Source organism: Leptonychotes weddellii, chromosome 7 (genome assembly GCF_054177405.1).
Source record: "Leptonychotes weddellii isolate Sample4059 chromosome 7, ASM5417740v2, whole genome shotgun sequence".
In the NCBI taxonomy this organism is placed as follows: Eukaryota; Metazoa; Chordata; class Mammalia; order Carnivora; family Phocidae; genus Leptonychotes; species Leptonychotes weddellii.
The window spans coordinates 95401324-95414350 of NC_138375.1; the positions used below are offsets into that span (position 1 = coordinate 95401324).

Sequence of the window (13027 nt, forward strand, 5' to 3'; positions counted from 1 at the left end):
GGCTATGGGGCGGGGGGGGGGGGGAAGCCAACTCCTTGAGCAGACAATGATCCCCTTATGTCTGGTCCATATTTTCTCCATAGCTTTAATGTAATTCTGTTCTAAAAATGAACTTCCACTGAAGACACGGATAGAAGACCTCCTAATAATAATGCTTTGCAAGTAATGAGGAATGATGTCATTGGTGGAGGGATTTTAGGATTGAGAAATGGCATTCAACAATCTCAGACTAAATGGTAAAGTGACGTTATAAATAGCCTTGAGGGAAAATAAAAATAATTGCTTAATTTGATTAAGAGAACATTTCATATACTCTCATTTAACTAGATGAGAAAATCTATAGCAGCAGAGGCTCTGTGTTAAGTGGCTACCCAAGAGCTGGTTGATGGCAAAGCCCACTGCACAACACAGTCTACTTTACTCTTCCACCACTCCATATTGCTACAGGAAAACTAAACACTTCTACCTGATCACACTTCTTTCGAGATTACACAACACCGACTCAGAACAAAATCAATGCCCTCAGAAGATTTGGCAGCTGGTTTACCATAAATTGTTTCTGACCCCCACAACATGGGCACCTATAATTTGCAAGAGTTCTTTACTACAGCTCGGGTTACTGAATTCAAAATGATACAGTGCAGATTCTAAAGCAATGTGCTGGGCGCCTGGGTGGCTCAGTTGGTTAAGCGACTGCCTTCGGCTCAGGTCGTGATCCTGGAGTCCCGGGATCGAGTCCCGCATCGGGCTCCCTGCTCGGCAGGGAGTCTGCTTCTCCCTCTGACCCTCCTCCCTCTCATGCTCTCTGTCTCTCACTGTCTCTCTCGCAAATAAATAAAAAAAAAAAAAAAAAAAAAGAACACCAGAGACCAGGAAGTCCATGCTGTGTATAGCATGATGCTTCAGTACCTCATCAGTTGAAACTCTTTGGTGTGGCCCAAGAAAGACCCGGTATACTCCAAGCTGTGTCTACTCCAGCAAAATTCACCTCTTAACATGATGAAACCATCCAACTTATTCAAAGCTGGTTTATTTCTTCCCCTCACACACCAAGAGAACTTCCATGACTCCATCATAAGGATTATGAGCCAAAATGAGTTGTCTGGAGGAGCTTGGGGAGGCGGCACCCTAGGCACTTAATGAAGGGTTATGACATCTGGAGTCCACTTTCAAATATTCACCACAGGCAGTGTAATCTTAGGTATTGGTTAAAATCATCCCCTATACATAGTCAGTGGCCCTGATCACAATTTACTCCCCCAGAGTGGTCAACTAGTCTTAGATAAGAGGTATCTACATTTCGGTCAACACTAGAGAGTCTGCCAAATGGCATAATGAAATAGGTTTTCATCGCTGAAATCAAAACCAGTGGCTTCCTGATGGGCATAACGGATGGTACGAACAGGCTGTCATTGTTGGAACTAGTGGCATTTAAGGTAAGTGGGCAAAATCAACCTAGAGACATTCTTTACCCTTGCATGACCAGGGCTTACAACTCTCGGGAAGCCTGTAACTTGTACGTACCCTCAGCACTGGCACCTGATGACCAAATGCTCCACGGCCTCCCGTCCAGGAGCTGGGTCGGAGGAGCCCTGTTGCTTGACGCCCGCTACAAAGGTGAGAGAACCCTGCCCGCGGGAAGTCGTCAGGTCATCGACCTTGAGTGGAACTTTCCAAAAAGATTCCGCTGGAGCAGTTAAAAGGCCAGAGAGCAGGGATCTCACTGGGTTTAGATGACTGGTGGCTATAGGAATGTTTTGTGCCTATCTGCTTGTACGTATGTGTTCAATGAAAGTCCATATACAGCAAAACTGGCCCATGACTTACTTGAGGTGTATGGGATTAGCAAGCCTTTACCCAAAACCTTACCCACATTTCTGTGGCTACTGCTATTTATCACACAGAACCTAAGAATTGAGCATGACCCATCACTTCTTGGTCTTTGACTAAGATCAAGTGAAGAGCTGGGCACGACTGCATCGGCTTAAGACTATTCTCAACAGATAGAGAACACATAACTGGGGCTCTGGGGCCCACCCTCACCAAGCTGTACGTTTTCAGGAGTTGTATAAGTCTGTTGTTAAGTGCAGCCGTTATTATGATTTAAAAATATCTAAACGTACAGTTAAATACATTTTATTGAAAACAAAGGTAAAAGACACTCAAAACTGATCTGCTTCCTAATTATGCTGCTCCGTTTCACTAGGGTTTATGTCCATTGCATCTGGACGGTAGACGAACTAGGTAATAGTGCTCTAGGAGGCTTCTCTTATCCCCGCTGTGAGGTTGGTCGTGTCACAGGGTTCTTGAAATTGGGCTGTGGTGAGAGTATCCACAGAAACCAGCAAACGCCACCAATCAGGGATCTGTTGGTTCTCAGAGCTGGTTGCTAAACCCAGAACTCCACGGGTATGGACAGTCTTGAATTAATAGAGCAGACTTTGCTTCCTCCAAGACCTTCAAATACACCAGCATATATAAAAACCCACAACCTCCTTTGGCACAGAGGGGGCACACCACCATGCACAAGTGCCGCCTGGGGCAGCGGGACACACTCACTTTTGAAGCAGCTGGGTCCACTAGTCTCTGCCGATGTCGCGCTGAGTTGAAATGGCTCTTCGGAGACTGCCCTTCCTGACAGCGAATGGAAGATGGGGCATGAACAAGAGATGGGAAGGGGAGAAGGTGGGGCATGGGATGATGGGAAATGGTCAGAAAAGGGAGAGGGACAGTGTTTAACGGCACTGTACTTGTTTCTTTTAGCCGATATCCAATAATAAAAACACGTTTTTCCCCACAGAAGTGCATGCCATGGTCAAGTCCTTTTGTTAAAAACAGCCTGATATATACACGTGTGAGTAATAACTTTATGAACACAGCCCAGTACCCAGCCATTTCCCATCAAATCTTCATTCTTCCCTTATCTGACACTGTCTCTAATTCTATTTTAAGGATACTAAGGAGACTTGGAACCTGATTTCCCTGAACATGAAGTCAATCTCCCTGGAAGAGCAAATGGCATTAAAGGGGCAACTCTCACAAGAGTTAGACTTGGCACCCATGTGGATATCACCAAAATGACATGGGAATCATCGTCTTCCTCAAAAACATGAAAACTCTCCCGCCTCTCTGTACCATCCAGGCAGAATTCCTGGTGTCTGGCAGCCACCAAAATTTCTGTCCCTGAATGCAATTACATTTTATTGGCACCAACAGAGACTGAGCATTAAGTTAATAATTTAATCTATGTAGAAGGGTGGTCTTTCCTTAGACCAGTCCCATTAATGCTCTTCTACATATAGAGGACACATGGATCCCATAGAAAAACTTAACACTTCCCCATTGTTTATTCCATGCCAAAAACATACACCCCCCCCAAAAAAAAATTCCAAGAAATTTTATTTTAAAGGGCAAATTTAGAATAGGGGTCCACATAAATTGTACAGAGTTTCGCTTCTCCATTCTTTCAAGAACTTAAGAAGCAAACATGATCGATCCACTGTGAGAATCAACTTGGGTGATGAGGAAATGAAAGCAACAGAGAGAAGGTCTCAAAAAATCCCTGGGCTTAGAGCCCCTGGTCCAAGTGAGAGACTACACAGGGAGCAGAATGCCCCTCCCATGAGTGTTAGCCTTAGCTCAGCTCTGTTGACAGAGCAAAGTACAGGACCTTCTACTTAGGTGGGAATGCAGTTATCTTTATTACAACACTTAAGAATTATTTTTCTTCTAGGAATAACAGCTCTATTACTTTTAACACGTGGATCAATCACATCCACTTGAAACACCAACAATCACTACTTCAGTGTCCAAAGTATAATGCTTACCTTTCAAAAAGGAAATGTCATTAAGCAGCAGACCGCAAGTCAGAATTATGATTTTCCTAGTAACTGCCCTGCCAACACGCATTCTTTCCCTACTCTCTTCTGAAAGAATCCAAGGAAATAAGTTTTAAATCTCAGCTGACCTAGAAAATGTACCGAAGTTTTAACAGCAAAAATCATGCTCATTAATTCACTGACTATTTGGCAAAACAAAAACAAACAAAAAATGTATGACTTCCCACTCAAAAGAATCAATAGCTTTGCAGGAGAAATAGCTTTATACTTTTTAAAAAAAGATTTTACTTATTATTTGAGAGAGAGAGAGAGAGAGCGCGTGGGGGAGGGAGGGGCATAGGGAGAGGGGGAAGCAGGCTCTCCACTGAGCAGGGAGCCCTACCATGCAGGACTCAATCCCAGGACCCTAGGATCATGACCTGAGCGGAAGGCAGACGCTTAATGGACTGAGCCAGCCAGGCACCCTTACTCTTTGTTTCTTAAATCACGAGATTATTTTTTTAGCTGGATTTGAAAATTCTCCTTTAACTTTAATGGCTTATCAGAAAGTGGTTTTAATACTTTTTCTCCCTAAAAAAAAGTCGTTAGATATAAATAAATAAATAGCCTCATTAATATATCTGGAGATCTATCTGCCCTTATTAACCTCCCTATGAAATGATTACAACTGATTTAAGAGTTCCAATGCACAGTGCCAGGCTTCCACTTATGAGGAAAGAAATTAATCTTGGCGTTAAATATACAATTACAGTCAATGTGCAAATTAACTAAATCCTAGGCCTGTGGTTTATTGCTCTTCTTCTGACTTCAAGGTGAAAATGTTTTTTTTTTTTTTTTAATTAGCTAATTGCACCATGAACTCAGCAGGGGGCAGATGTTGATATTAAAACTAGAATCTGAATCTTAAACTCCCACCCCTGTGGAAGGCCAGTTTAAAGAGAGTAAGCACATCCTTCAAGGAGGGGGGTGAGGGGAGGGGAGTTGGATTTTTGAAACCTGGTTTCCGTTTTTTCTCATTTACCAACAAGGACAATGAATCTGTGGCAATGGTCTACTTGCAGTGAACAAATATGTGTATGAAATAATCAATACATTTACATAGATTCTAGTAATACATCTTAATAGAAACCAAAGAACAGCCTGGAGGATTGATGTCATTTTAATGAATTGCATATGGAGTGAAAATAAAGGAATTGTGAACAGCTCACACCAAGTTTTTCCTTCCTATGACTCATATCTTAAACTAATCTTAATTTTCAATAGAATAGTTGCATTGTATTCTACCACTGAAAAAAAAAAGTTAGTCATGGTCAGTTACTCACATATTCTGGAATCAGTTTGATACTGAGGCTTTGTGGAAAGATGTACATAGCTAGGTACTGGATAAAAATTTTTGAGAAGAATTTAATGCATTAGAAACTAGACATGCCTGCTTTTTCACTTTAGGGAGACCTTCATTTAAAAGCTTGTTCTTTCCTTTTTCCAGTCTTTTTATAGAGCAGATTCCCTGACACAACCAGGGGAAATACAAACAATTCATCCTGGAGCACAAGCAGTTATATAAAGTCAATTATGAAATACTTGACATTTTTTAAAAAGCAAACAGCCTCTTATTAACGGTAATGCAGGAAACCAACATCTTATATAAAAAAAATTGTACATATAGTTTTCCATGCTCAAGAAAAACAGTGAATTCTATTATTCAGGCTAACGTTAAAGGCAAAATATGTGACTTCATTTTCTTTTCCCAAACTTTGAGTCCAAGAAGCCATTTTTTCTCCAAAATGACAGACTTCAGACTCTGGTATCTGTCATTCCAGACTGAGACATCAGTCTCCCGGTAGCATTTACCTCCTGGCAAATTCCATCAACATCAGCAAAATAACAGATTGGATCTGGGTGGCCCAGGGGGCTCTCGATGGAGCAGCTTATTTACATATGTAAATAGGGGCTCTTTACCTGCAAGGGGAGGGGGCAGGAGAAGGAGGGGTGGAAGCCTCAACCATCAGTTTCGTGGAAACAGAAGTACATTATATTGCTTAGGTCAACTTAACCAAAATCCTCTTGCTGTGATAACCACCACTAATAAAAGTAGCAGCCCTCGGTTATGTAAATAAACTATTAAAAAATGACAAAGGAAGTGCTGACATGTGCATAATCTGGAAACTTAACAAGACATATTTCATCTCCGTGCTAAATGCTTTCATCAAGCCTTCTCCTGTTAAGAAAGTCATTTTAGAAATTATAAACATCCCTTAGCACTGCAGATCATACTTTTTAAAGAAATTATTGTTCCCTAAACATTACAGACCTGATAGCATAGTACTTTAGCCTAATTTGCACCACATAAACACTCTTAAAAGAATACTCTGTGGAAAACAATTTATCAGGCATGAACTAATGGGTGTCCGGTGAATTTAGTGGCTGGCATTGGATTATTAAAGTAACTAGTACTTTACGTCATGTACAAAGTACTCTATCTCAAAATTAGAGTCACAGGTTTTAAACGCAGTGTATCTGTAATTTTGGCATTAATCCCATTATTGTAAAAAAGAAAAACCAACTATCACTGGACATTTCCAGCCTAGATATTTTAATGTAAGAAAACAAACAAAATAAACATAATGGTTTCAAGGGCTCCCAGACAACTTCCTAAAAGTCCATTCAAAACAATTTTAATTCTGGCAAGAATCACATGCATTCTCAGGTAATAAAATTTTTCACCAAACTCTGAGACATCCTTTTGTCTGAGATGAATACATTTCACCCCCAACTGAAGCTCTTGCTAAACAGCTGACTAAAATACAACAACGCTCCTGCAAAGAGTCTCTAGTAAAGGAGACCCTTCAAGTCCATCAAGCAATCCAGGACCATACAAAGTCAAGAAACTCCATGAAAATAAATTGATTCAAAGAATTCACAAGCTAGGGAGATTTAACAATTACCAAGCATATCAAAGTAAGGATCAAAAACCCAAATGAACATGAAAGAAATGTTCCCCTTAGAAGCAAGAACACATTTTCGACGGGGACATCGTACGATTCTAAAACCCATGGCACTAATCCCACTACCATTTATGAAAACCTCTATAATTCATAACCTTGTAAAGATGAAAGTACATCATTTCTTTTTCTTTCAAACTTTTGGCTCAAGAGTCACCAAAATAGGGTAGTGGAAGGCATACTCTCAGCTGTGAAAGCAAACCCTAACACAATGGCTAACTTTTGTCACTGGGATGCTCGGCGAGAAATAGATTTCACATCATTCAACAACACGTGACAACACCACCAGCAAAGCACCCTATTTGCTCATCTAGTCTAGTTTCTTTTTAAACAAATGCCGGGCTCTAGCTACCACATCGCATGGATTTGACCTACAGTTCAAAACCACAGCAGGTTTTAGTGGCTCCTAGACTGTGATAAGACTGCAGTCTTCAGACCCTGATGCTTTAGGTTGTGTCCCAAACCTCAATCATTCACTTAGTAATTTTTCCCATATCCAAGTACCTTGTCTGCTGTTACATCTACTATGTATGTTATTCTTTTAATTATTTTGAAAGACAGCTCTTTTTAAAAAAAAAATTAAATACTTCAATTTTTAATGATAGCCTAAGTAACACTATCTTGAAATCTTGGCTTTGTTGTTCCAGTTACATTTTTTTTTGAAGATTTTATTTATTTATTTGAGAGAGAGAGAGAGAGACAGTGAGAGGGAACACAAGCAGGAGGTGGGGAGATAGAGAAACAGGCTCCCTGATGAGCAGAGAGCCCACCAAGGGGACTCGATGCTAGAACCCCGGGATCACGACCCAAGCCGAAGGCAGACGCTTAACCGACTGAGCCACCCAGGCGCCCCAGTTACATTTTTTCTAATATATATATTAAGATAACTATATTGAACACTACATAAAAATCTCTGTCTGCTGACTATACTCATCCGTGCACAACCAGTGGTGCCCACCCCAGCTCGGGTGGCAGGGAGAAGCCCAGGCTCCACAGTGGGTATCTGGAGAGCAGGCTGGGTGGTGACCACAAACCAGCATTTATGACTCTGCCCTAACATCTTCCCTCCCAACCCCAACTAACTACTCTGAGATGTTAAGCAAATTGCAAATTTGCAAATTTTACAAGCCCATGACCCAATTCTTGACCTCTGTCCCCCAAACCTGCTCTCCTCAGTGGACCTCATCCCCATCCTCCCGTACCTCCAACATTCACCCAACTGCTCTAACCAATGAGCTGGCATCAACCCTGCTCTCTCATTCATAATCTCAGTTCCCACGGGCCAGATACCAACCCCCCACTCACCCATATTTAATCCATCAGCAAATCCTATCGGTTTTCATTTCATAACATATTTCAAATTCAACCATTCTTACTTTTACCATTATCCACCTCATCCAAGCCACTTATCTGTATCATTTGCAGGGCTGCCATAAGAAGTTACCACAAACTGAGTGGCTTAAACAAAAGACACTTACTTTCTCACAGTTCTGGAGGCCCCAAGTCTGAGAGCAGGGCTTGAATCCTTCTGAGGGCTGTGAGGGAAGGATCTGTCCCAGCCTCACTTCTTGACCTCTAGATGACCCTCCTCTTCCTATGTCTTTAAATGCTATATTCTCTCCATGCAGGTCTGCCTCTGTTCCCAAACTTCCCCTTATTATAAGGACACCAGTTACACTGGATCAGGGACCACCCTAACAACTTCCTTTTAACTTGATTACCTCTGTAAAGACCCTGTCTCCAAACGACGTCACATTCTGAAATACAGGGGCTAAGGCTTCAGTGTATTTGGGGGCAGACAATTCAACACATACCACCATCCAAGTCATCCAGAATCCAGTGATACCTCACATCCCTTCTGCTATTTTTGCCGTTGGCAAGGTCTATGCTCCCAGTGGCAGACAAAGCCACCCTGTACAACATATGCAATATTCCTTTTCTCCAAACCCTCCAGTGCATTTCCCTTCTACTCACACCAAGTCCTTCTAGGGCCTGCAAAACCCAGCCCTGGGTACTTGTCTGGATCCTATGCTCCCTGCCCCACCCCAACTCCCACTCCACTCTGGCCACATTGGTCTCTGTGCTGTTTCTAGAGCTCTTCAAGCACATTCCAACTCATGTTCCCTGTGATTCCCTTCACTAGAAAACACTCCTATGAGTATTGTTGCAAAGCATGCCCATTCACTGTACCCAGGAATGCTCAAATGTCCCCTCCCCTAAAAGACCATCCCCACCCCTCTCTTTCCCCTTCTCCTCCTTTACTTCTTAACAGTTACTACTCTGTGACATTATATTGTACATGTATGTGTTCATCTTTTTTTTCCCTCTAAGTTCCACAAAGCTGGGGGTTTGGTCTCATTTATTCTCTGCCTGGCACCTGATGAATGCTGGATAAATAATTATCAAACCAACAAATGAAGCAAATTTATATACATGATGCACAATTATACCAGCTCATTCATACCCAATGTTTCAGCCGGGGTTCCTGCAGCAAAAAGAGTGCATAACTCAGACTGGGTGGTTTGAGACAAAAATCAGATAGTGAAATTATTTACAAAGAAGTAAAAGGAGTAGGGCTCCTTCCTCACTCCTAGGCCAAAAGAGGCAAAGGGAGGAAGCTGCTTCCAGAAAGTGTAGGACAGAGCCAGGTAGAGAGGGTCACCTGACAAGTGCCCTTACTTTCAAAAGAGCATTCAGCCAGGCTGGGCTAATGCCACAGGAAGGAAGCCAGAGAATGGCTTCTATCATATTCTCCATTCCCCCTCCTTGCTTCTAAAGCTCCTGCCCACTGGGCCTAACCCAACCTGACACCAAAGAGCATGGAGCCCTTTGATGCAAGTCTGCAGAGGAGATGCGTAGTGGGAAGAGCAGAAGAAAGAAAGAAAGAGAGAGCAACGGAGGTGGGAGGGAGGAAGAGAAAGAAAGAAAAGAAAAGAGAAAGAAAAAAGAAAGTGGAGAGGTAGGGAGAAGACAGAGGAGGTAAAAGGAAGAGAAGTGGGGAAAGAGAGTGGGAGAGAAAGAGAGGGTGGAGAGGAAGAGGAGAAAGAGAGGAAGGAAGAGAGGTACAAACTGATTTGGAAGTCAAAGAGAGGCTATAAAGTACCCACAGGGCAACTGAGCCAAAGTTAACACTAGCAAGCACAGGGACTGCTTCCCTTCTCTCTTCCCAGCCCAGTCCTGACTCTGAAACAGCACGTGCTGTTCTACCTGTAAAATTGCCCTTGCATAGGGGTGCCTGGATGGCTCAATCGTTAAGCGTCTGCCTTCAGCTCAGGCTGTGAGCCCGGGGTCCTGGGATCAGAGTCCCGCATCGGGCTTCCTGCTCAGCGGGGAGTCTGCTTCTCCCTCTGCCTCTCCTCCTGCTTGTGCTCGCTCTCTCTCATAAATAAAAATAAAATCTTTTAAAAATTTTTTAAAAATTTCCCTTGCTAAATAACATCTGACAAAAGGTTAGTATCCAAAGTATATAAAGAACTTATGCAACTCAACAGCCCAGAAACAAATAACCCAATTAAAAACTGGACAGAAGACATGAACAGACATTTCTCCAAGGAAGACATCTAGATGCCAACAGACACAAGAAAAGATGCTCAACATCACTCAGCATCAGGGACGGGGGAAATAGGTGAAGGGGATTAAGAGCACACTTATCCTGATGAGCACTGAGTCATGTATACAATTGTTGAATCACTAAACTGAACACCTGCAACTAATATAACACTGTATGTCAACTATACTGCAATCAGAAAAAAAGACCACTACCCATAAAAAAATTGCCGTTGCCGAATGGCACACGGTACACGCATGAGCACCGAAGCTCAACGGACGTGCCTGTGTGTTTGAAGGGAGCAGAGGCAAACAATTTTTTTTTAAAGATTTTATTTATTTATTTGAGAGAGAGAATGAGAGACAGAGAGCATGAGAGGGAGGAGGGTCAGAGGGAGAAGCAGACTCCCTGCCGAGCAGGGAGCCCGATGCGGGACTCGATCCCGGGACTCCAGGATCATGACCTGAGCCGAAGGCAGTCGCTTAACCAACTGAGCCACCCAGGCACCCGAGGCAAACAATTTAAGCAGAGAAGCCAAGTGGTACTTTTCTTCTTGGGCCCTTGCTTCCCAGAAATACTGAAGCGGTGAGCTAGGTATTACCTGTAAAGCACCACCTTACCTAATGGCGGGGGTTTTGCCTTTGTCAAGGTCTTACATGAATGCGATATTCTGAGGGCTGCAGTCTCAAGTCAAAAGAAAATCCTGGGATTGGATTCCTGAGGAAATTCTTACTTTGAATTCAAAACCACTTCCCAGCCCAAGTACACTTGAGTTTACCTTTTAAAGTTATTCAACCTTAGGAAAGGAGAAAAGCCAGTCTGCACTGAATCCCCTAAAATTCCTTGCAGAAGGGGGCTCTGGCACCCTGAGGGCCAGTGGGAAATGCAGACCCGAGGGCCAGTCTCCTCTCACCCCGGATGGGTGATGGCAGCCGGTCCGGTCACTTAGCCCTGCTGGACCTCAGCACCCACCCCTGTGAGTAGGCATGATGCATCCGAAGGTCTGAAATTCCAAGATCCTCTAGGAACGTGAGCTCAGTACAGTACAGATCAAAAATATACAGGAGACCCTGTTTTAAAAAGAACTAAATTCAATTACTGGGCTCCTGTCATAGTTCAAATTGCTTGTAGTCTTCGTGCTATGTGTGTTTTGGGAATCACAGTATTGACTTGCTATTTGGAAATGTTTACACTTACTGCTGTTCATAGAGAAATGTCTGGGTCTCTGACTGTATTCTACCCATCAGTCAATGATCCTTTGTTAGAGCATTTCAGAACATTATATATTGATTCAAATTAATGAATTTTATGTCAACGGCCAGTTAACATATTTTACCATAGACAATAAGTTTATGGATGTAATTACTGTCTTGAGCTCCAAAAACACAGCACAATTACACTGCAGCACATGTCAACCCACTGAAGTCACTTCAACTTAGAAAAAAAATCTAATGCTATCACATGCCACACATTTAATGAGAAAAATTACAAGATACCTAAATTAAGAGAACCAATTTTCCACAGGGAAATGTGGGGGAAAAAATTTAAAGGTAAACCAATTTTCTGAAGGCAAAATAAAGTTTTCAACATAGCTCTGACTTGTACCCAAAGCAAATTACTGCCAGCAAGTAATATGGCTCTGATAATTAGACTTGATTGGGGTTTCAATTAAGCAGAGGGATGCACCAGACTCCTCAAAGCTGTTTTGATTTGTTTCATCTGTTCTAGCAGGCATGGGGAGAATGGCCAGGGGCCTAGGCAGGGAAAAGCAGCCCGGCTTCGCAGACTGAGGTAGGATGGTGTTCAACTGACCTCTCTGGCAGTTGCTTACCTCAAAGATTCATAGGTGAAACAGATTAAGGGCCTATATATCCACCCCGATCATAATTACAGCACTGAAACCTGATATAACACTGCTAACCCATAACACAATGACAACTGCGTCTTTTACCCCAAGCGTACTCGCTACAAATCCTTGAGTGGGGATACAAATAAAAGGTCACCTCGTCACTCCCTCACATTAAGAAGGCTCTGGATGCTTAGAAGACATGAAATTTTAAATAGGTACAAATAGAAGGATCCTCAAGTTCAAGTCATCGTGCTGTAATTCCATCTTCTACTCTGTAACCAAAACCGTCTTTGATCTGGAGAATATAAAAAAAAAATTGCATTTTGCCTTCTTTTTTTTTTTTAAAGATTTTATTTATTTGAGAGAGAGAGAGAGCGCGAGAGAGCACAAGAGGGGGGAGCGGGAGAGGGAGGAGCAGACTCCCCGCTGAGCAGGGAGCCCGATGCGGGACTCGATCCCGGGACTCCAGGACCATGACCCGAGCCGAAGGCAGTCGCCCAACCAACTGAGCCACCCAGGCGCCCCGCATTTTGCCTTCTTTACTCGTAGTTCCTTGCTACGCTCTGGCCTGTGAGGTGCATAGAGCAGATGTGAAAGGCACTCTATCATGGTGAAAAAGGTCCAAAACACCCACACGTTTGCATCTGTCAAATGGGACAGACAACAGCTGCCTCCAGAGGGTGTGAGAAGAAATAAGGATGTGACCTCTCCAGCACATGCCTGGCATGAGTCAGCAAATAAATGCTGGCCATTCAAGGTACTGTGATGGCTCTCTTAACTGCTGCTTTGT

General features: G+C 42.8%; 1 protein-coding gene across 9 annotated transcripts in view; it reads right to left on the minus strand.

Moving 5' to 3' along the window:
- The window catches only part of MAST4 (microtubule associated serine/threonine kinase family member 4), a 519579-nt gene that overhangs the window by 280937 nt on the left and 225615 nt on the right, over positions 1–13027 (minus strand). For 4 of the 9 annotated variants that reach the window (XM_081825658.1, XM_081825657.1, XM_081825662.1 and 1 more), the window contains one exon: positions 2560–2634. The exons of the other annotated variants lie outside the window; for them this stretch is intronic. In XM_081825658.1, the coding sequence (XP_081681784.1) occupies positions 2560–2634 (75 nt within the window). The remainder of the gene's footprint in view (positions 1–2559; positions 2635–13027) is intronic. 9 annotated transcript variants of the gene reach the window in all.